Source organism: Acomys minous (assembly GCF_964271855.1).
Source record: "Acomys minous genome assembly, chromosome: 4".
In the NCBI taxonomy this organism is placed as follows: domain Eukaryota; kingdom Metazoa; phylum Chordata; class Mammalia; order Rodentia; family Muridae; genus Acomys; species Acomys minous.
The window spans coordinates 103,354,454-103,379,359 of record NC_140486.1 but is presented as its reverse complement, the minus strand read 5'-3'; the positions used below and the strand labels follow the sequence as shown (position 1 = coordinate 103,379,359).

General features: G+C 40.2%; 1 protein-coding gene and 1 long non-coding RNA gene across 2 annotated transcripts in view; one reads left to right on the top strand and one right to left on the bottom strand.

Moving 5' to 3' along the window:
* Window positions 1-24,906, bottom strand: part of ABCA12 (ATP binding cassette subfamily A member 12) — a 160,080-nt gene that overhangs the window by 50,781 nt on the left and 84,393 nt on the right. Inside the window, exons 12-23 of the mRNA XM_084779830.1 lie at window positions 21,356-21,612; window positions 21,153-21,265; window positions 19,442-19,563; window positions 16,937-17,110; window positions 14,394-14,558; window positions 13,869-14,079; window positions 12,517-12,656; window positions 10,488-10,607; window positions 8,599-8,689; window positions 5,429-5,608; window positions 4,523-4,838; window positions 2,760-2,874 (exon numbers count right to left, since the gene is read on the bottom strand). Coding sequence (XP_084635956.1) covers window positions 2,760-2,874; window positions 4,523-4,838; window positions 5,429-5,608; window positions 8,599-8,689; window positions 10,488-10,607; window positions 12,517-12,656; window positions 13,869-14,079; window positions 14,394-14,558; window positions 16,937-17,110; window positions 19,442-19,563; window positions 21,153-21,265; window positions 21,356-21,612 — 2,004 coding nt within the window. The remainder of the gene's footprint in view (window positions 1-2,759; window positions 2,875-4,522; window positions 4,839-5,428; window positions 5,609-8,598; window positions 8,690-10,487; window positions 10,608-12,516; window positions 12,657-13,868; window positions 14,080-14,393; window positions 14,559-16,936; window positions 17,111-19,441; window positions 19,564-21,152; window positions 21,266-21,355; window positions 21,613-24,906) is intronic.
* LOC311596431 overlaps window positions 1-24,906 on the top strand; it is a 222,000-nt gene that overhangs the window by 173,012 nt on the left and 24,082 nt on the right. The window contains exon 3 of the long non-coding RNA XR_014778834.1: window positions 5,489-5,616. This is a non-coding gene — a long non-coding RNA (uncharacterized lncRNA). The remainder of the gene's footprint in view (window positions 1-5,488; window positions 5,617-24,906) is intronic.

The following is a 24,906-nucleotide window of genomic DNA, read 5'->3' as shown; positions in this document are numbered from 1 at the left end:
CACATACACCTCATTTAAAAATATGATTTTTTAAAAGCCAGGCATGGTGGTGGACACCTTTAATCCCAGCACTCAGGAGGCAGAGGTAGGCAGATACATTACTTTGAGGCCAGCCTCGTCTACAAAGTAAGTTCCAGGACAGCCACAGCTACACAAAGAAACCCCATCTCAAAGAAAAAAAAAGATTTTTTTTGTTATAAAATTGATGTTTTTATATCTGTAATATTTTAATTATTAAAAGCACAGAATGTAGAACAAAATTCATGAAGGGCATTTAAAAGAATATTTTAAGGCTTAATTTCAAAAATAGACTTATTGGTTATTAATATTTGTGCTATTTTCAAAGGTAAGGAGGTTTCTTAGTGACACATCATAACAGGGTCAAATATTAATGACTTCAATGAGATACAGCTAAATAGGTTTTCTTGCCCCAATTTAAAAATAATTATAGAAAGCAAGAAATAAAATGCTGTTTTTATAACCTTTATGTTTTAATTTGAATGAAAAAGAAGCAGGATATGGGTGGGCACTTTCATACTTTAAGTGAATATAAAATGATGGCATTAAAATGTAATTTCAAGTTTCTGGTAACCAAAGAGACTGACTCTCATCATTCTTGAAATATCTTACAATTCTGTGCTATTAAAGGAAAACCAGTCTGGTTTAGACCATGGCTGGATGGAAGTCAAGACACCCCTGTTGAAGACCATAGCAACTAAGTAGGTTCATCGCCTTCAGCAGGTCACCTCTCACTTCCTGGGCACACACAGCCTCCTTGTCTGTGAACCTAAGGGCGTAGCTGTGAACTGAGTGCAGAAGGGAAGCCAAGCTGCAGATGCTGGGGCTATCCCCTTCAGGACACACCTTTCCTAATTCATGTCACAGCTAGGCTATATTCCTTTGAGTTTAAGAAACCATTGCATTAAAGATATGACATTATTTTGTTCGATATTAAAATAGTGTCATATCTTTAAAGCAACATTCTATTGGGACTCTAGATGAGAGAAGCATGGGAGAATGGCAAAGTAGAAGGATCCAGAGGGTCCTAGAAGCCTACAAGTAGAACATTATGATAGGCAGATTTGGGCACAGGGGTCCCGCTCAAACTAAGGCACCAGCCAAGGACAATACAGGCGGTAAGCCTTAAACCCCTACCCAGATCTAGACAATGGACAGAACACTCTCCACAGTAGAGTGGAGAGTGGGATATTACTTTCTCACATACTCTGGTGCCTCACCTTTGACCATGTCCCCTGGAGGGGGAGACCTGGTGGCACTCAGAGGAAGGACAGCAGGTTACCAAGAAGAGACTTGATACCCTATGAGCATATACAGGGGGAGGTAATCCCCCTCAGGAACAGTCATAGGGGAGGGGAATAAGGGGAAAATGGGAGGGAGGGAAGAATGGGAGGATACAAGGAATGGGATAACCATTGAGATGTAACAAGAATAAATTAATAAAGGAGAAAAAAAGATATGACACTAATCTGCATACCACTGAAAACGAAAAATTAATAAGTCATGACACTGTATCCTATGCACTCTGATTTCAGAGGCTTTTTTAAAAAGGGAGTCAATATCTTAGAACTGGTAAGAAAGAGATAAGTAACATAGGTAACTGAGCATCTCCATTCTGTAAATACTATACTGAGTGAAGTCCAGGAAAGAGAGAGAAACTGAGGTTAGGGATGAGGGTCAAGCAAAGATGACTGGCAGAACCGGAAGATGCAAAACCTCCGGCGCTGATTTCAAGTCCAATAATGTTTTATCACTAGGTAACTTTGACCCTGTGGTCATGTAGTTAGAACTTGAAAGTGGATGCCTACTAAGTGAAGACACAGAGCTAGCACACAGAAATGGCTCACTGTTAAAAATATGTCTTTCATCTCTTCTGCTGAGAACGACTGCATTATGCTCTGGTAACACAGATGACGCCAAGCAGCATTATGTACTAACACAAAACAAAGTGACTAGTGAAATATACATACGTATACACGAGTATATATAGACACAATACACAAATATGTTTGCTGCTTTAATCATGAGTGACATACTTGAGGTCGGTATCTGTTTTGAAGTAGAAAACATCTCTGCATCTACCACAGTTTTCCACTTCAAAGTCACCCTTTAGTCTTTAAAGACCTGCCTTTGAGGCTCAGGAGCCTGAGACATACAAGCTAGAAAAGACCGCGCAACCCAATTAAGGTTGGAGGTGTGAATTCAAGCTTTCAGATTGTCATTAGAAAACCATGGCAGACTGTCTGAAAGACAGCAGGGCTTAAATCAGTTTATGAGACATTTAGCAAATCGTAACTGAAAGATAAATCCAAGAGACGAGGTATACTGGAAAGGGAACTTGTTTTCGAAAAATCAAAATGATCCTCATGCCTGCATTGGTTGCTGTGTCAGCCATCTTTCTTCCTTGACAGCATCAGTAGTATTTAAACACCGTTAGAGCCTACATCCCATAGGTAATTATCCTGGAAAATATTACTGTCCGGGTCATAATTATATTCTTATTTTATTCAATGTTATTCTGATTTTGTCCTCTCAGATGTACTCATTAAACGTCTTTTGTGTCACTTTTTGAGAAAACAAAATAAAAACTGCCTTTGTGCTCTGTAAAAATGTTTGTCTTTTTCCCTAATTCTCAAGGTGTGGGCTGTGCTGGCTGAGTCTGAAGGCGGATGACAAGAGTCACAGTAATTAGCTGTTCTGTGACTCGGACGCACTCACAACGAGAGTAGTTCTTAACATACCTCATGGAGCCGAAGGTCCTTCTCATAAACAAGCTTCTTCACAAAGGCAGCAATAAATACCACCCAGGCGACCATGAGCACAATCGGCAGGGAATAGGAGACACTGGTGAGGAAGCTGTGGACCAAAACAGAAGATGCAGTCACCAAAAGAAACGCTGCCCTACGGACTGCAGCATGCGAGAAGTCCACACCCTCATGTGTGGCAATCACACTCCCATTAGGCAGCTCAGATTAACTGTTAGTGCAGCCCCACTATTTATGAAGTGGAAAGCTGACTTAACAGTGGGCTCTCGTTTTTGTTTTGTTTTGTTTTGTTTTTACCGTGGTGGTACAAGAATGAAAGCACAGCTCCAGGTGGTTAGAGAAAATTGTCATATTCTTTAAATTGTGTTTAAATATGTCCTACTTGGGGAAATCATTATATGGCTGTAATTGCAAAGCTCAAAACTTTTCTTATTTAAATGGCAGATTCAAAATTAGATGATGATTAGCACGCCAATCTAAAAGTGTCAGTGTCCAGAATGACTCTACTAACTTTTAAGGAAGTTCATAATTATTATTAAACACAATTCTGCTAAATTACATAAAACTAAATCCAGAACATTGTATTTAAAATGCAAAAAAAAAAAAAAAGAGACATGAATTCTTCAAAGACATTTCATAAGCGGTGTAGACAGGCCTCTTTTAGCAATATGTTGACTAGAGGGCCCTTGGAGAGCCCCACCTGCCCTACATACATTTCTGAGAGGCTGAGCACAATGCCAAGGGTCTTCTTTGGTGTTTCTCCAACTTGACCATAGAGCAGAAACGCCCTAAACCATATAAAGTTTCAGAGTCCTGGTTCCAACCTGAAACCTACTCATTTATTGTGTATGAACAGGACAGGAATTTGCTTCTGACCAATTTCCCAGAAGCTGCTGGTGGTGGTACCCAGGAAGTCATGGCCTTGACAATCACAGCCCTTTGATGGGCAGAGGCAAAGGCAGTGTTCTCAGGGAAGTTCGGCAACAATATGTTTTGCATCTTGGGCTGGCCAGAAGCCTTCGTTGAGAGAAAGGCCCCAAGACCATTATTACACACATGAGAAAAGTGCAAGTATTAATGGACCACAAGGCCACTATCACTTGTTATCACATTAGTGTGCAGAAGCACATTACTACTGGAGAGATACGTGCTTATCAGGGGAAAGAAAATATCTGATTTGCTTCCTGGGGTGGATGTTTGTAACAGAACATTTGTTGGATGCATTTTATCTTGGACCGGGTCCATTCTTGATACAGTTTCTGGATGTAGAATTAGTAACCAGGTAAGGACTCCCATTGGTTAATAACAACTCTCTTGTAATATTTCTTCCAAAACACAGTGTGTTTCAGGTCTAGTACTGAGAAAATGGAGGTATTGTCATCAGTTGGCTGTGTATCTTAGTCAACTGACTCAGAGCCCTTTGGATTTCATTCTGCAAACTGTGAACAATGATACAGCTCCCATTTAACCAACAAGGGGCAAAGGCAGAACAAATAAAATAGCATATGGGGAAGAATTCAGTGTGTTACGAAGAGTTTACATTTATACACAAGGCAGCCTTACTCTCACAAAGCATGCAAGGTCTTGGTGTCCTCACTCTTTAAAGAAACACCCAGGCATGCTCTTCTTTAGGTCCTAACCATATGGTAAAGACCTGGTGAACGGCTTCCCTTTGTTTGAGATGTTAAGGCAGAAGGGAGTTCTCAAAACCCTGTTTGACCACCAGCCAGGCTACTTACTTGTCTTTCATGAAGCAAGGGTAGGGAACTGCTTGAACCTGGACGGCGACTTCCTGTGAGTTCCTTCCTGTTTGTAATTCAATGATTGCTCTTTCAATGCTATCCTGCAGATAAATGAAAGCCCGGCCATAGATCTGGTTGTGTGATGGAGAATTGTGCGGTCCTGGGGCCCAGATCTTGGTTCTTATGCTCCTGGTGGTCTGCGCCGTCTTTAGGCTCATGCGGATAGTATATTTTACGATAGGAGGGAGAGAGACATATGTGGAGTCATCGCCTCTGTATGAGCCTCTGTTAGGTGGAAGCTTAAAAATGACACCTAAAAATAAAACAGCAACAGCAGCACAAAAGTTACTTTATGGGCAGCATTACTCACTGGTCAGAGGGTGTATGTAAGAGAGCAGCCGGAGAATTGAGTTAGTAATGAAACCGCGGGTTCAGGCTTTGATTTAGAAGGATGGTTTCTTTTTAAAAAAGGTGTCAACCTTAAGGGCTCAAAGCTGGAGTGAAGAGTATAATCACAAAGTAAGTGATGGATTAAATATATCACTGTAAGCCACTTAATTAAATTACAAAAAAAAAATGTTTAAATGGATGATCTCCACTGATAATGAAGCTGGGCTTAGCTACACCCTTTAACTACATGATGCTTTTCATTCTTAATATTTTTTTTGCACTGAAACTGGATACTTGTTGAAGGCTTCTCATGCTGAGACAGTGTGGCTGTTGACTAAACGAAGTCTTTGTTTATACTGACATCAGAACGGGCAGCCACCTTCAGGGTTTGTTTGTTTGTTTGTTTGTTTTGTTTGTTTGTTTGTTTTTGAGTTCTGGATGAAAGAAAGAAGAAACAAACTTGCCCCATTTTAGTACAGAGAGCCACTCTCATCCTAATGGGAGAGCACTTACTTCCAAAGAGCTCGTTTTGTTTGTAGAGCTGCTGGGCTAGCATCTCCATTTCCTCTACAGTGTCTGCTGCCTGAATGCGGTCATAGAGCACACAGGAAGAAATGTTCACCGTCAGGGAAGACAGCGTGTTAAGCTGATCAATGATGTCAATGTTGTTCACTAATTTCAGCCTGAGAACATCTAAAGAAGTAAGGAGAGAGAGAGCGAGGGAGGGAGGGAAAGAGGGAGGGAGGGAAGGAAGGAGAGAGGGAGAGAGGGAGGGGGAGGGAGGGAAAAAGAGGGAGGGGGAGGGAGGGAGAGAAAGAGATTGATTAACACCTTTATTCCAAAAGTAGCAAAGCAAAATACTGATGGTTTTGGCAAATGGTAAACATTAAAGTAAATTGTAGCAATGAGGTGATGTGTAGTATTTCACACTGGAAAAAAAAATGTGTGCAGTTCTGAAGAGATTCATTGAGGAGAATGTTAAGCCAGTTACGAATACAATTAACCCAGGCTCAAATAGATGCAAGATGATGTAACCATATACTCTGCTATAATTTAAATAACAAAGTACTAAGAGCGAACAAATCTTAAAAATTATACATACAGTGGCTGTGGAGATGGTTCAGTAGGTTAAAAAAAAATACTTGGCAAAGAAGCAAAGGTACCTGCGTTTGGATGCTTGGCACATATGTAAAAGCCAGGCATGGCAGTGCCTGCATTGGCAAGTGTTGAGGTTGGGACAGAAGCAAGCAAATCCCTGGGGCTTGCTGGCCAGCCGGTCTAGCTGAAATGGCAAGCTCCAAGTTCATTAAGAGGTGATGACTCAAAAAAAAAAAAATAGGATGGTAGAGATACTGAAGAACACATCCAATATCTATTCCTGATCTTCATATGCACACATATATAAATATGTTACGTGCACATACTATACACACAAAATAAACATATATGTAATAACTATGAGCTAGCTATGACAATTTTAAATAAACTAAACAAAACAAAAAATGCTTCCTTAGGAAAAAAATTGTTTACAATTTAAAAAAAAGAGAGAGAGAGTCTATGGAGGATATAGGCTGTGCTGCAGAGGGGCTGAAAATCTGGCTCAGCACTTGCAAACCCAAGTTTAGTTTCCAGCACCCACATTAGGTCATTCACAGCCACATTCTACTCCAGCTCCTGAGGGTGTCACGCCCTCCTTTGGATAACGTGGGAACATGAACTCTAGTCCACATTCTCTCACAGAGGCATGCAGGTATCCATGTAATTTAAAACAAAACAAAAATCTTTAAAATAAAACCTTTAAAACAAAAGGCTGGCCCACAGAAACACTTAAGGTACCTAAGGATGTGTATTATATACTTGCAACTTTCTTCTCTTTTCAATAGACAGTCTTAGGAGTTCAGTTGCACGGGGACAGCTCCTGTTGAGCATGCGCAAAGTCCAGGATTTGATTCCTAGTGCCACCATCATAAATAAGCAATAAAGTCTTATGTGATTCATCTCTATTCATATCTAAATTAACCTAGACAGTATGACCAAGATATAATTTTAAGTAATTACTCTGGGAGAAAGAGGATTTAATTGTTCCTCAATTGCAAGGTGCCTTGTGAGGAAAGCAGCAGGGACCATAGGTAAATATAAAATCACAAACTAACGGATCATTTGACCAATTAAGCTTTTATTAACTTGATCATCATGAACACTGAACTGTGACTATCATAAATGCTTCTAAACAGGTCCCCTACCTTATCCACAATGAGTCCTTGTTCCTCATAGAAGGCAACTCCCTAAATACATTTCTCGGTATATTCGGAAGTAAAAGGCCTTACTTGATGGAGATGCTGCTGAAAGAAGGCTATGTTGTTGTTGAAGACGGTGGCCTCCAGCAAACACCAGAATGAAGGAGGGAGGCTCCAGAATGTTGGTATATGGACTCAAGGAAAGGCTCTGGAGAGGCAGCAGCACCCCCAAGTTCTAACTGAATACCCTCTTACATGTGTAATTATAATACAAGCCTCATTGACAAACATATATATGGATACCTCTCTCTCTCTCTCTCTCTCTCTCTCTCTCTCTCTCTGTGTGTGTGTGTGTGTGTGTGTGTGTGTGTGTGTGTGTGTATGTGTGTGTGTGATCAATTTTGAGCATCAACTAGGCCTTCAAGTGTGCTAGGATCACTGTTACACTTACTTACTTTAATCTGATTATAAATTCTAAGCCTTAGCTCCTATTTTAAAAGTTGGGGATGATAAAAAAATTTACTTAAGAACTTTATATTTTATCCATGATATTTTTATCAAATGGTGCCTCACCATTTTCTTTTGGAAAACAAACCCCCTAATACCTTTCTTTAACCAGAGGGTTGACAATTGTCAAATGCATGCAATTACACACCACACAGCTACATACAAATGTCAACGCAATTCCTCTCCACTGGCTTGCTACCTAAGTCATTTGGGTCCCGGAGGTGCGAGGGAGGAGGAGGGCATTTGCTCTGCTGCTGCCAAATTGTGATGCTCTCAATCCCTTCCTCATCCTTGTGGTTGCATAGCAACAGTGAATCAGACACAGTCTGAATTAGATGTCTTGCATCCTTTAGGTTGAAGGTGGGGACTTGGCAGAGGGAATATGTAAGTTGAGACAGCTGCCTTTGATTCTCTGCAGCTTGTTCCTTTTAAACGACCCTGAGAATAAGACCCACACTTGAATACTGATTTAGCCTTATTTTCTTTTGAATCTCCACGTTTGCCTTTGTTAACTCTATCGCCTTTTCTAGTCACATTCCAGTGATATCGAGACCAGTGGAGATCAAATGTTAAATGCTGCCAGAAATCATCTCACCTTCTCACACTTGGGAGAACTGATTTCTCATTGAGTCATCAAGGAAGGGGGAAAAATGTGCCACCTTACTTATGCCTCCTATGATTGGAGCAAAAGTTGCATCTGCACCGTGCATGTTGCTGTAAATTATTGACACTAGCCATGAGCGTTACATATCACTACTTCCAATTAATAGAAGACATGGGTAGCTATATCTAGGGTCCCACTTTCTCTCTAATGACTAATTAAAAAGCTAAATGCAGAAGAAAAGGGAAGTTCTCTCACAGGCACAGAGCACTGGTCCCCCCCCCTCCCCAAATTCTGGTGTGCAGAGCGAATGACAGCACACTGTGTGGCAGGCTCACCAAGGTCTTCTATCTGTTTCAGGAGTTCAACAGCATCAAGTCCCACAGAGAACTTCACAAAGACTTGCACAAAGGGGTTCCTTAGAGTATTCTAAAAATTCAAAATATGAACTGGTTTCATTATGAGAAGAAAACATGTTTAATCATTGTCACTCTTAACACAACCTTGGAACAATGAAGCAGCCACCACTGGCTGTTACTAATGTACCTGCTGTGGGCTCACACACAATGAGTTGAAAGAACGAACTTTTGTCTTTCACACAAATTGCTCAGATTTCTAAAAAAATGCCCTGGGGGGGGGACCATAATTATTTTTTTTAACATCAGAGAATTACATTCAATTTAATAAAATTTTTCTCAGTGCTAATAATTTATTTCCTTTTAAACATATATCATAAATAATTGCTTTGGGGTATATTTCATTCTCCTTAGATTAAAAAAAAAAGTGGGGTGGAGGGGGTCAGACTTCTGCCATTCACAAGGTCTGCATGACATTTGACCTCCAGCATTTTTTTTGGATTTTAGTTACTGATTCCCAGCTGTGAGGCTCTTATTTCTGGTTCCAAGTTATAGTTCTGTGAAGTAGGGGGTAAATGACTCCGCATTAGAAACGTCAGTGTCCATTATTACAATACGGTTCGATATTGAACAAGAACCACTATATGGCCATGGAGAAACACATCAGTATGACCAACCCAACTCGCAGAAACACTGATAGTTTAAATTATTACTTATTTAAAACATTAAGGCTTCTGTGGCTATTTTCCAATCTAAGAGACATGGCTCTGCAGTTGCCATTAGCTCTTTTCACTGTGAGCTAGGCACTACTGTGCAGATTTTTTTTATCACACCTCAGAGTCAGTACTATTATTACCATCTTTCCTCTTTTCCTCTCTCTCTCTCTCTCTCTCTCTCTCTCTCTCTCTCTCTCTCTCTCTCTCTGTCTCTCTCTCTGTCTCTATCTGTCTCTGTCTCTCTCTCTCTGTCTCTGTCTCTCTCTCTGTCTCTCTCTGTCTGTCTCTGTCTCTGTCTCTGTCTCTCTCTCTCTGTGTGTGTGTGTGTGTGTGTGTGTGTGTGTGTGTGTGGTTAAACCCAGAGCTCAGAGCTTTAGTACTGTGGAGCAAGTCCTGTATAGCAATCCGTGTCTTCTGCTGATGCTTCAAATGTCAGACTTCCTACGCAGTTACAGGACTAAGTTTTGCCTTGAGAATTGAGAGTAGCAATGTCTCCTCCTCTGGAGTAAAGATATTTCTGTTAGCTGCTATTCCCACTGTGAAGATGGCCACGGAGGTTCTAATAAATTCTGCACTTTGGAACTATTGTTATGTATAGTGCATGTCCTTTGGTAATTCAGCACTTTAGCCAACAAAATTTTCCCTAATAAGATAATATGTGTGAGCAGGATCCCCATCCCCTCCATAGATAAAAAAGTTTATAGGAGAAAAAAAAATCAGTCTTCCACTTAGGAGAATACTTAGGGAAATAAAATTCTATTCAAGAAACTGTTATCTGAGACTCATCTGAAAAGATCCAATAAGCATGTCTTAGAATAGTTACAGTGAATAGTACATCATGGGGACTGTGTCTGGTGAGAAATGTCCTTCATTTTGCAGTTGTTAAATGTGTTAGTGTTTTTATGTTTGTTTTCTAACCCACACTATAAGTGTAGCTATGCATTGATTGTTGTTAGTCAAAACAAGTGGAAGAAAGCAACATCCAGGTACAACTTTCCTGACAAGCGTGCATGCATGGAACAAACCTCTCATTCTGGGTCTATTCTAATCTATTGACTATGGTTGTTGCTAACTTGCCGTCTTCACAGAATTAAGGATATTAAAATATCAAAGAATTGTAATTCCCATCTGCGTGCATGGCAGCGCAATCAGTACCTGGAGCATTGGGATGGTCTGGTTCAGCAGGTGGAAGGAGTTCATGAAGATTGGTGATTTGTCCATCCACTCCTGAGACTTCTCTCTTAATTCGGCCAGCTGTCTCAGAGTTACATTGGACTGAACAACAAAGACACAAGAACGATCTGGTCAATTGGTATTTTTTCATGTATTTCAGTATGACATAAGACTTTCGATATTTTAAAAAGCATTAAAGGTGGGGTTGGGAAAAAAGAAAAAAAAAACATCGCCAGACATTTTCTATGTGTTCAAAAGCTTCAAGTGATATATCTTATAAGGATCATTTATAAAAATTCTGGGAAATGTAGGGCTTGCTTCATGTCCAGCATGAATTTATAATCAAAATAAGGAAGGCTTCCTAGAGTTCTCACAAGTTTTCATTGTCACTAAGGTTAATTTCACTTTACTATTAAGTGGCATGAAGTTCACACACATAGGAAGGATATTCTTTTTAAAGTAAATGTTCTAAGTCAGAAAACAAAGTAAGAGAGATGTTCCTGACTCCTATTCCTGGGAACATGTACACCACAGCCACTTAGGATACCAATCTGACTAGGGCTATTCAGATAAACTACAGCCAAGCATAGCGGTACATATCAATAATCCCAGCACATGCAGGCTGAGGCAGGAAGACCCTGAACTCTAAACAATTGCACAAGCTACATAACAAGACCCTATCTCAATGAAATGAAATAAAGCAATAAAATATCCTTCAACCCTTCAATCCTAGACATTAATCTTACTGAAATAAAATAATTATACATCAAAATGTATGCACATATATTCTGTTGGCCACAGTGTTTACATTAGCACAAAGTAAAAATGTATACCGGAAATAAAATGAATAACCAGCAACTGGGAATTAAATAAATGTATTTCATGTTATTAAAACATTCTTTTAAAGCAATCATTAAAAAGCAGAGAATTTTGCCAGCTTTATTGAGTTGAAGGAATTGTTACCATATAAAAGAAAGATGAGCTTCAAACATAAAAAGGGGACTCTGCACTGGGACAATGAGAGTGAATCATTTATATAAAATTATGTAGTGTATATGGCCAGGAAACAAATAAGATATTAAATCACAAACATTCAAAAAATAGCACTTAGTAGCAACCTCCTGTTCGTTCTACATAGCCCCAAAAGTACTATTAGACTCATGTCAAGTGTAATTTAATGATCAGGTAATATTAAGGCATACTTTTTATACATTTGCTCTTTAGTTTTTAAAAGAATAGGTATATAATTCAAATCATTACAGTCATTTCTCTTTTGCGGGCAGTGTTGCCAACATTCAAAGCCTCTTGTCTTGGCCTGCAAGGCACTGGGGTTATAGGTGTGTTTCACAAGTCTGTCTTCAAGCCAACCACCGATTCTTTCTTTTCCTTTCAGCTGCAAATTGAACCGAGGGCCTTAGGCATGTCAGGCAAGGACTCTACCATGGAGCACCGTGCCCACCCTTAAAGCCAACTTAAAAGCGAGGGGATGTTACTATGGTTAAATGAGGCAGGTGGCAAGGACAGGTCCTGAAAATATTGTCTTTCTCAAGGTGTGTCCTTGATATAAAGTAAGAAATATTAAACTGTTCAACCAACCGTGAAGTAAAAAGTCTATACTTTAAGAGCTATTTTTAATTTGAATAAGTGATATAATCACTCCTCTTTTTTTTCTAGTATGATATTTATATGTGTACACTTCGAACACTTAACATTCATTGAAAACTTTTTGGCTTCCTTAGATATATTGAGAAGCCTGATTTTATAACCTAATTTTATAACCAAATGTCAAGACGGTTCATTCCGCCAAGAGCTCCCACCTGTCATAACCTATGCCCAATCCCATGCAACCCATCTAGGGCCAAGGGAAGGAGTTACCACAAGCTTCCAAACACAAGGGAATGACAGTGGTAGAGAAGACATAAGCAGGAGTCACACAAACTAATTCTAGAAGGTGACAACTTTAGAACAGAAACAGTTCCCCACATAGAAACACTGAGTTTGACAGCCAAACCTTTTCCATAATAGCCTTTGTAGTTGGGTTATATGGTGCATATAAAATCTTTCCCAACAACATTGGTTTCAAGAAGGCCCAAATCACAGGTCCAGCAGGCATGTTAATGATGTCTTTGTAAAGGGAGAAGCAAAATGGTGCTGGAAATAAAAAGAAAGGCAAAATAATCCATCTTTCAGTTAATATACATCAATCATTATAATTTAGAAGAAAGCCAACAATCATTTGCAGGTACATGGCAAATCTACTTATTTATAGAGAACTGGTACACACTATAAAGTCTGAAATTTACATCCTAGCACTTTCTACATTGGTAATAGATACGAGGCATCTAGTATTGAAGTAAGGCAGCAAAGTAACAATTGCTTTTTAGGAAAGTTTATGCTGATAAGCAAGCCAAGAATAAATGATGGTATTTTGCCAAGAAAAAAATAGAAAGATTTCAAAACATATTTCAGAATTGCTTCAAACATATCCATTTTACTAGCACTTAATTTTCTAAAAATACACAAAATCCTACTCCCAGAATGGTACCAGACACATAAGAGCCATTTCTAGGTTTCTGTTGAGTGAATAAAAAGATGAATGAATGAGTCAACACAATGCTATGCTAAACATCCATATATCACCCGGAAGAGTTCCTCAGATCACATTTTGCATCTCAAAGTTTATAGATCAAGTAAATGGCTTTGACATGCCACTACGCAGCTATGCTCGGCTGCACACACACGGCTCTACCATATGCCATATAAACGTCTAATGCTAGAAAGTTAGGGGAAAATATCGACACTAGCAAACTTAAAACAAGCCTTTTGCATTATCTACTGGCAAGACTTCATAGTGATGACCTACAGCTGCTAACTACAGAGCTGTGCAGGACAACAGCAATGTGGTCAGTGATGAGTTGGGTATATGATGGAATCCTAAACAATAGCATCACACACTCATGTTGTGGCTGGCACTCATGAGGTTCCCACAATGACCAAGCCACCTAATGACACGTTTCTCAGAGCATGTGTCTATTACTAAAGTCATCTATGATGTCATTCTATCATTCAGAGAACCCAATAGCTCCAAGGCCTCCAATTTCCGTGACCTTGGACAGGTTATTAAGTATCTTTGGGCCTCAGTCATTTTCACTAAGATGCAACAGGATAGACATTACCTCACGGGGCTGCTATGATGAGGGCATGAGTTAGCAGGCAGAACACGCAGCAAGTACCGCACAAGTGTTTTCTATTTTTGTTCTGAGATTAAAATTAATACTTCATTTACCATGAAAAGTGGTGACAGAACATGTAATGCTCTTGTCATTAAGGATAATTATCATACTTGTTTTGAGGTGCACTTACTGGCATTTAAGGGAATTCCGTATTTTGAAGCAATGTCTTCTTTAGTTAATTTATAAGTTAGAAAGTCCTTGGTGTGGTTGCCTTTTGGCTTGTGGGAAGAAGGCAGTATGGAGGTCAAGTACTCAGTGGTGATCCCTTGGGAGCACAGTGCTTGGGAGATGGTGCTGAAAGATCCAGCTGGTGAACTCATCCTGGTGCTTCTGTACATGGCCTGGGAGACAATGCCCAAAGTTACTAATGTTATCTGAGCTACACGTGCCCTAGAAGACAGCATAGAAAGAGAAAGTGGTAGAGCTCAGAGTTTCCATAACTTCTTTAAAGTGTGAACTGCAAACCTAAATAGAGAACGAGAAAGCTCACTGGCTGAAGTGCCAGACATGGCTAAAGTGGGAGCAGTTTCTTCTAGGGAGCTTTTGTCTTCCGTGTGCTAGATCGGTTGCTGGATTTATTGTACCCAGTCTTAAATAAAAGCCAGAATGACATGAAGACTTTCTCAGGAAGAACATCACCCAGTGACTCCTCTACCTGTGTTAATGGACCACTCCTGGGCAGATGCATTTGTCTCAGGGATCTCATTTTGTCTAACAGTGGATGCGTGCCGGAAGCCAGTTGATTGAGAATCTCTCTCAGCTTTATGAAAATCTCCATCATCCTTTCCACTGGCTTTTGATCTTTCCTTGGGAAAAACACCTGATAGAAAGAGAAGGAAAATGAATGATTTATACGGAGGTACTGGAACAACATGGGTGGCTGGTAAGATTGTAAAACAGAACAGCCTCTTTGTAAAATATTTCTGAAAGTCTACTGAAAAGCTAAGTGGAGATTTACCAAATATGCCAACCATTCCATCCACAGAGATTCACCCAAGCAAAGGGAAGACCATAAACACACATGAAGGCTGGTATGTGAACATTTATAGGGACTTTGCTTACAACAGGCAGGGCGAGGGAGACAATTTACCTGAATGGATAAACAGAATGCGTCTCTAAAATGTAGTATATATAATATGAACATACAAAAAAGAAACCCAGCGCTGATACATGTTACAACATATACAAAATTTGAAAATACTATCTTAATTAGAAGAATCCAAATTCACAGACCAGATGCAGTGTGATTGAGTCAATTGATACAAAAGGCAGAGGCATGGTTTGAGACTGCAAAAACTGCAAATGGACACTTGAGCTCTTGAAGGGAGGAGAGAAACATTAGCCGCTAGGAGGGTAGTACATGGGCTTAACTGCTGAGCTATCCTTCGCGCCCTCACGCAAGCTATTGCCAAAATCAGAAATTAAATGTCCATTGCCCAATGCCTGGCACATGTGCACACTATTACTCTAAAAACTGTGTTCCTAACTACACATATACGAGTAGATAAATGTAAGAACTAGATTAGTTAAGCAATATAAGAATAAAAAGAATAAGGAGGTTCTAGGCAGGAGAGAAAAGATGTGTGAGATATCTGAGGATGAAAAGCTCTTTGGAGTGTCCAAGGTCATCAAGGTCACCATGACCCATATCCATGACTCCGCTGTTGAGCTGGCCCTGTGCGCATGCCTCTCTGCTAAGATCTCAGCAATGAGCATGCGCATGTGTGCCAGGCAGTGCTCTCCGTATCCTAAGTGTTACAGTGAGCAATCCATAGGCTGAAAACAGAAAGTAAATTAAAAGGCAACAATCAAATAAAATATACACAGCACTTGAAGAGTAACTAAAAACAGACAGCGAGGAAAGGGGTGAGTGGTCAAGGCGAAGAGCCTGCTCTTCAGACCCTGTGACCTGTGCTTTGTGGAGATACTACACTACTACACAGGAGCCATGAGCCTACAGACGGACGGGCATATGATTATCACAAGTGGAGAGCGTGTGCAGGTCAAAAGGCCCTGGCCTAGAATTGGGAGGCTTTCCTAGAAAAACTAGAAATTGAGGACCACTGGAAGATTGTAGGTAAAGTGGTGACATAAGGTGACCTGCTTTCAAAGGGTCACTCTGCTGCTTGTGTGGTTTGGGATGGGATGCAGGAGTGCTATGGGGGCTATGGCAGGGGCAAGCGTGAAATGGCACAGGGGCTCGGAACGTGGTGCACTGTAACTAAACCTACAGCATTTTTATCCCTGCAGCCTCTGGATTTTCTAATATTTAAGGCGGGGGGGGGGGAAGCAATTTTCTCTGCTTTCAAGAATATGTATGCAATTTTGCCCCAAGTTTAGACTTTGGTGGAGAAATGTGTTTAATTTTCCACTTTGTACTTTTCTCTCCATTATACAAGGGAGTGGCTACTTCCCGAGCAGCCGCCCATTGTGGTGGAGTTTTGTTCCCCTCACTCCAGGCCAACAATGGCCATAAGCAATGGCTGCTTCTCACTAAATTGAGGAAGGAAATACAAACATTGTCATTTTGAAAACACCCCAGAAAATTGCACATGTTTTTTCATTTAAAAGTCCTTTCCCTGTGTGTGATTTTTTTTTTAATTTGCAATTTTCTAACAATGTTTCTGGAAAAAAAATTAACCTTTCTTTTACTCTTTACTTTTTCAGTCTTAATTTTTTGTGTGTACATAGGTGTTTTGCCTGCAAGTATGTCTTTTTGCAGTATGCAGTGCCTGCAGAAGCCAGAAGAAGGCACCAGAGCCCCTGGGATTGGAATTACCGAGGATTATGAGCTGCCTTGGAGGAGGTGGGAATTGAACCCAGGTCCTCTGAAAGAGCAGCCATTATTCTTAACCACCGAACCACCCTCTACAGCTCCTAATCTTTGATTTTATCGTATTTAATTAATCCTTATTCACTGTAAGAAATAATAATAGAGTTTATATTATGATAGTAATACATTAATTTTTATCTTTGTTCTTAGATACACAAAGTAAACCGATGAACCTGGGCATTAGTTTTCCACAATGCCTACATTTGCAATACATGCTCCCTGGTACAGGTCTTATTTGGCTCTAATAATGTGATGATTTCAGAAGCTGTGAAGAGGAGCCTTGTCTCTATGGTATTGACAAACACCTGTGAACATTTATTTTACACTAAGCTAACATAGAAACCTATTCACCAGGGGCAACTTGCCTTGTATGTGAAATTGTAAATGTCCAAGTAGTGCAGGAGGGTGAGTCCAATGAGGTAGGACTGGTGTGACCTCTCCATGAGGGGGAGCTTGCAGAATTCCTTCATGGCATCTTCCAGTTTGGGGTTTGTGACATTGGCATCACATGAATGCAGCCAGAATACATGAGAAATTATCTGTGAGTGGAAGGAAAAAACAAACTTTTTAAACTGTGAATCATTTGGGTATCCTCTGTTTAGTTTAAGGAAGTGTGTGTGTATGTGTGTGTGTGTGTGTGTGTGTGTGTGTGTGTGTGTGTGTGTTGTGCGTGCTCTGTTTTAAAATATGACAGATTGTCCCTAGGAATGGAATAAATTTTAAAGCATCAATCATTATACTTTCCCCTTTATCCATTTTCATGTTTGTGTGTGTGTTGTGTGTATGCCTGTGGGATACGTATCTTCATATGTGTGTTGACACACATCTGTAAAGGTGAGCATGCACACAGGTGCACATGTATATAGGGACCCAAGAATGCCAGGAATCATCCTGTATCCTTCTTCCACCTTATTCAGTAAGGCAATGTCTCTCAATCAAAACCAGACCTCATTAATTAAATATGGCTCTTCTTGCTAGCCAGCTTGCCTTTAGGCCTTCAGGCTCCGCCTTCTGATAGTGGAACTCTAGGTAACACACTGTGCCTTTGCCGTGCATTTAAATGGTTCTGGGGAATCGAATCCAGTTCTCAACTTTGTCCCACAAACACTCAATTACTCATACGTCTCCCCAGGTGTATAAGGCACTGATTACCATTAATTAAACTACATAGCACACATAGCTCGCTAGAAAGCACAGGAAATGTGATGGGGGAAAAGAGTCAGGTAGAAATTCACAAAGAAAACTAGAACTTTTCCTGTACAATTGGGTACAAAGCAGCAAAAACAAAAACAAAACAAAACAAAACAAAACCAAAAGCAAGCCCCCCAAAGCAAAAAACAAACAAAACTGGGAGTCAGTCTGGGGAGATGACTAGCTTCAGACTCACGTTGATTTTAAATACTTACTCTTCCTCAATTAGAGTTACATTTCTTTTTGATGATTGCTTACTCTATAGCTTCAGAGATGAAGAACAAAGCAATGGAAGGAGAGGAGGAAGAGGAAAAGGAAGGAGGAGGAGGAGGAGGAGGAGGAGGAGGAGGAGGAGGAGGAGGTGGCAGCCCAGCATTACAAACTAACGAGAAGCTGCAGATCCTAGACAGAAATGCATCTACACTGAAGTGTGAGGGGGAAGGCAGACCGATGAACCGGAAGCTGTCATCTCTATTGAAACCACATTGGAACAAAGAGGAAAGCAGACGACAGTTGAGGTTGCAGAATATTTTCTCCTTCTTTAAGATAGCAACCGGGGCTGTGTGCTCTCCATTTATGCTCCGTCCACTAAGAGGGGCCTGCTCTTCAGAAGCCAAGCACCTGGTTACAAAGATGATGGCTTTGAATCAAATGAGCAAACACTGAGATCAAAAGAAACAGGTGGGTGGGTACGGCTTGTTAGCAGGAGAGGAAGAAAAGACAAGGCAAACAGTTTTACATTTCGTATAGGGAACGAATCACAGTGACTCCAGCAAGTTAAATATTGTCCAGGAGGAACCTTCCATGAACTTTATCTAGTTTTGGGTAATAACTGAGCTGCTCTTAGAAATGACACACTCTGTCGCATGAGTCCCTAAGCTCTGGCAGCTCTTTCGGAAAATTGTTATGACACTTCCAGACAGTGGCCTTGGAAGTGGGATAAAAGACAAGACGTTTTGAGTGGAAAACTATATTATCATCTAAGAAGAAAATAACATTATTTATTTTCACAGCAAAAAAAAAATGTTTGCTATAACCACAAACTTTTCCATAGTTCCACCGACAACATCTACTGTATATATGATGCCTCCTCCTAGGGCTTTAAGAAAGGAGAAATGAATATTCAGTTTTCTAGTTTTATTGTAACAAAGAGTGAATGTCTCCACACTTTACCCGAACTTGGTTATTGAAGTTTGACCTTGTAGGATATCAAGTAATGTTATTATAATAGTGGATATAATTACTGCTGGTTTAGGAAAACATTCTGGGGGGAGGAAAAGTGGGGAACAAAAATAACGAGGCAACCATAAATACTAATCAGTGAATGGAAAACATATGACATTGCTTCTGAATTTCTCTGAAGGCTGGGAAGACAGCTAGGTCCAATATCCAGTAACACACACACACACACACACACAGAGCACATGTGCACACACATGCATATACATACATGCACATACACATGCACACACATACACACACATACATGCACACACATGTGCACACACCCATGCAGAATACTTCAATCTTCACTTAAGATTTAGACTTCCAACACCATTTGCATAGAAAATTGATTATTATCACATGTAACTTTCTGGAGTCTTGCTGATAAGCATTTAAAATATTAAGTTGCTACATACATTTCTACAAACTGCCTTAGCCCAACCAAGGGCCCTTACCTCAGCTCTATTGTCTGGGATGGGAACAGCCAGCAGCTTGTCAATACTCCTGTTGGACATCCCTATTGCCTTCAGCTCTTCTTTCAGCTCGTCTATGTTTTTAAACATTTGTATTAATTGACCTGTAAGGAAACACACATCAGTTTTAATGCCGCTGTTTTTCAGGTACACTGCCATAACTTCTAGACTAAAAATGTATTGAATGCACATGCCTCACCAGAAACAGATGTCTTCCAGGTTTGGCAAGCTTTGCATCTTTAAGATCTATCTCTGTCTGATTTAGCCTTGTTCTTATTATGCTATTAGCTTGAGTTAACAGATTGCTCTAGGTTGTAAATTTTCTTGAGGTGTCTGCAGCCCAAGGTTGATCCAAGGAAAACAGGGTTTCCTCACAGACTCTGATTACACAATCCACTGAATAAACATGTCTCCATTTGATTTAAGGCATCATGTAAATTAAAAATGCTTTTTAACCTAGGATCATATGATGATGTCAATTGAGAATAGATTTGATGCATCGACTGCAAGATAGTTCCCTTTAATTTTTCCCAGAACTCTATCATTTATAAATGGGTTTTACAATCTGACATTACTTGTAAGTTGAGCCTGTGTATCTGCAAGATCTTTTAGGATGGCAATGATAAATATTCCACATTTGGGCCAGTTAAGACATAGTAAACAATACTCTTTTTTTTTTTTTTAGAAGATTGTAGTCTCTGTTCTGGATACATCTTTTTGGTTTTTGTTTCTTTGTTTGCTGTGCTTAAAGCATTTGATTTAGGATTTATCTTTATTCTCTGTGTATAGGTGTTTTGCATGCATGTTTGTCTGTGCATCATGTTAGTGTAGTGCCCATAGTGTCCAGAAGAGTGCATCAGATCCCTTGGGACTTAAGTTATAAATAAATGGTTGTGAGATGTCATGTGGGTTCTGGAAACTGAACCCGTGTCCTCTGCAAGGACCTCTGAGCCATCTCTAGCCCTGATTTCTTATACTAACCCACATATAATTTTAATTTTATGTACATTGGTGCTCTGCCTGCATGCATATCTATGTGGGGGCATGCGAGAGGGTGTCAGATCCCTTGGAACTGGATTACAGACAGTTGTGAGCGGCCATGTAGGTGCTGGGAATTGACCCTGGGTCCTTTGGAAGTGTAGCCAGTGCTGAGCCATCTCTCCAACCCCACACCTTCTTTACTTTTAGACTTAACGACCTCCAATTTTGTGCCTGACTGTTGTCTAAAAGTCAGATCGTCCTTGTTTTTAATATTTAGGTGTTATGTCAAGAAGAAGTATATTGCATGGTGTTTCGTGCTTTGAATACCAATGCAGAGCTCTGAATTGAAATTTCTGCACACAGTTGTGCATTCTTTTTAGCGTTTTTTTAAAAAATCAAATTATTCTCACAGAAGGAAGCACGTTGCATCCTTCTTCATGCAGCCAACTCTCTAATGCATGTTACTATATCTAGAAACAAAGGCAAATGGTTTAACTTGCTCAAATTTGGAAATCGTGTTGCCATAACATTGTTTTGGGTTTCAGCCCCACCTGGCTTAATGTGTCTGCTTTAGACAAGTGGCCACATTGGAAAGTGTCAGGCTCCTCACTGTCAGGGCAGACAGGAAAACAGGTATGGCTGGGAACTGTGAAAAAGCCTTTCTAAAAACTGCATCCTAATAAGTCTTTACAAATTGCAGGCAGGGAAGCACCTGGTTGTTCTGAAGCGTCCGCGCTGGTGTTGACATGCAGCATGGCCTCTACACTCGGTATTAACTGTGTGATATTTTCCAAGTAGGTCATTTGCAGTGCCTGTTCCAGGAACCTGGGACAGAACAGAAGAACACATTCACGTAGGTGCACCAGTGTTTGGAGACAGGGTTTCACCAAGGGAGAAGACCACGGGAAAACTAACCAGTCCATATCCAGATCAATTTTGCTGGGATCTCCAGCAAGCAGATTCCTAAGCTTTGCAGATACGATATTGTCGTGGTACAGCAAGCCAGTGGCAATGTCAGCGCCCAGCTGTGCTGCTTCAATCAGTTGCACATGAAAGGCGTGGTCTTCACACATCCTCTTGAAGCTCATGTCAGAGAAATGGCAGGATTTCTCTATCGAACTGAAGGTCTCTGATTCACAGAGAAGCTCTGTCAAGTTTTGGAGTTGAGACAGCTTCCCAGAGAGGAGAAAGAAAAGAAAATAGATTAGTCACATTATTTGGTATATTTAGTAGTTGAAAATAAGTAACCAAATTTGATTCCGTAAAAGATGTTTCTGTCGATGCATTAGTTAATTGGCATTGGGGTTAGCTTTATAACAAATACAGTGCCCTTTGCTGTTTGGGTATCCTGCTCTCTCCTAAGAAACTTGTAAAACCTTGGCACATAGTAGGCTTGCTTTTCCCAGTGGTATAGGTCTGCAGGTTTTTAAAATGTAGTTTTAAACATTAAGGGGGATAGTCAGATTGCTCAGTGGATAAGAGAGCTTGCTACACAATTTTGAAGGCTGCAGTTCATATCCAAGTACCCATGTAACAAGCCAGCTGTCCTGCAAACTCCAGCTCCAAGATATCAGACCCTCTTTTGGCTTTTGTAGGCATGAGATGTACACACCCACACAGGCATGTGCCCCTCCATCACACACACACACACACACACACACACACACACACACACACACACACACACATGAAAGAAGGAAAGGAAGAAAGAAACAAAGAAAGAAAGGCCAAAATAAATCTTTAAATTCTGAGAAAAGGTAGTTTTTAAAAATACAGTTGGAATCACAATCACTTCCACAAATTTTCTTTAATTTATATTTTATATCATGTGTAAGGGCAGACGGAAGGCAGATTTGGCTTGAACTTTTTAAAAAGCCTTTTCTTCCTCACATCCATCATAATGGCTATGATATATAACAAAAAAGAACCAGAAAATAACAAGATTTGTGAGGGTGTACAGGCATTATGACCTTTGTGTATTGTTGGTAGGAGGGTGAGATGGTGGAGTCTGTATGGAAAACAGTATTGCACTTCCTCACAGCTCACAAATAAAGTTGGCATATGAGCCCAGACTCCATTTCTGGGTCTATGCTTCAGGGAATTGAAAGTAGAGCTTAGAGGGAATATTTGTATGCCAGTGTCCCTTAGAGACAACTAAAAGGGATGAATGGACAGTCAGAGTATATAGAAATGAAACAATGTCTAATGTCTACATATATGTATGTATGCACACACATATACTGACATACACACATGTACATGCATATATGTATATACATATATGTGTATGGATATTTGTCCTTGAATAGGAAAGGACATGCTGTCGCAACATGAATGAACCTTGAGGAAACTATGATAATGGAATCAGCCACTTGCAAATACTATATAACTCCAATTCAGCAGAGACCCAGAGGAGTGCAGTTCACACCACAGAAAGTCAAGGAGGGACTATGAATTCCCAGAGGCTGAGAGGAAAGAGAAATGAGGAGTTCGCTAATAGAAAAGGTTTCAATTTGACAGGATGAAAGGGATTCTGGAGACTGGTTACCCAACAATGTGAATGCAATTAACCTGACTGAACCCTACAGCTAAAAATGGTTATGATCTACATATTATGGTATGGTATCTTATGACAATTAAATTTTAATAGAAAGTTTTTAAAGTTTTTAAGCTATAGCATGCATTAGCAGCCCCATGGCAATAGACCTGGTTTTTAGGAATCTGCCTTGTTATTCATATTGTCTTCTGCCTTTTGATGTCTTTAGAAAAACTAAGTGGCTTTGTCCTACGGAAATAGTCAAACAGACTTAAACTCCCAAACCCACAAGAAAGCACACAGTAACCCTCACGATCTATGCTCTCTCATGCACTTTTGAACACCGTTCACTGTGCCCCATGTATCCTCCAGACAGGCTCCTAATTAATACATCCTGAGGGAGAAAATAATTTGCCTCTGGGAGCTCCAGTTCAGTTGTGTGTGGAAGCTGCCATTGCAGCTCAGTTTGCACTAAGAAGTTATATTTTGAAAGAAATGAACCACTTCCCAATAGGAGCATAGGTTTGCCAGCATTTTTCTCCACACATGGCTGAGGAAAGAAAGATGATATGCCTTTAGCAACAGGTTTACAGTAAGCTCATGGACTGACTCAGAAGCCAGTCATTGGCCATCCTGAAAAAAAATATCATTTTTCACAGTATTGAATAATGTAATTGACTTCTGGGTTTGACATTCTGACATGACTTCATATTATATGGAAATTCTACTCACTGCTATAAGAAATTTTCCATTCTGAAATAGACTCAATCATTTTGCATAGTGTAACTGCAGGTTTGTCTATTCTTGACTTTGATTCTCCAAATACTAGATATGTTTAAACCTCTAATTGGTGGAGGCAGATTTCTACACATCCCTACTGCCTACCCTTTGATGCCTTCCCAAATGTAAAATTTTGGTTTATTTGCTAATTAAAAATGTTATGTGTTCATATTTTACATGTATATATGTATGTACATATGTATGTATTATGTATATATGTGCATCATATGTGTGCCTGGTGCCCTATAAGGCCAGGAGAGGGTGTAAGATCCCCTGAAACTGGAGTAATGAAGGTTTGTGAACTGCCATGTGGGTGCTAGAAACTTAACGTGTTAAGAGCCAGTGCTCTTAACCACTGAGCCATCTCTTTGGACTCTTTTTGATGCACGCTGAAATAAAGGGATAAATAATGTTGGGTCAATACGTTTTTAGTTGCGTTTGAGATGTAGCAACCTTTAGTGACTTGTACTGAGTAGAAATCTGTTTTGTAGTTGCAAGGTCAGCATCCCTAAATGGGAAACCAGCACAAGTCCATATAGTATAGTCGAGGTGGATGAGATAAAGGTTATAGGAAGAGAAGTTGGGTATTTAGCTACATTGCAGAAGTTTGGATTGGCTCTCTGAAACAAGAACGTAAATCAGTGTAGATAATATGGAGGGTATTGAGAAGTGTACAGACACCAAGGAGGAACCTTTGTCACAAGTGTCCTAAGATTCACACTCGGAGCATTATTCTCGGAGCAATGCAGGCATTGGCCGTGCACTTTTAGAATCTTTGGGAAGCATTAACAATAAACATCAACCCAGTGACTACAGTTCTCTTAGACAATATTTGTTAGTGTTGCTATGATAACGGCCCAGTGGGTGAGATTGCTTGGTCTGCATGAGGATCTGAGATTGAATCCCCAGCACTCACTGGCTACCCATGCCTGGAGTCCCAGCAGTGGGAGGGGAGACCCCTAGATCTTTGCTTTCAGCTTTCAGCTGCCTTGCTTTCAGCTCACTGAGAGACCCTGAGTCAAGGCCGTGAGCTGGAGGGCAGCAGAAGAAGACGCCACACACATCCTGCTTTGGCTTCTTCATGCGTGCACGCGAGTGCACGAGGACACAAACTCATATGTCTGCAACTCACATACACCTACACAGTATT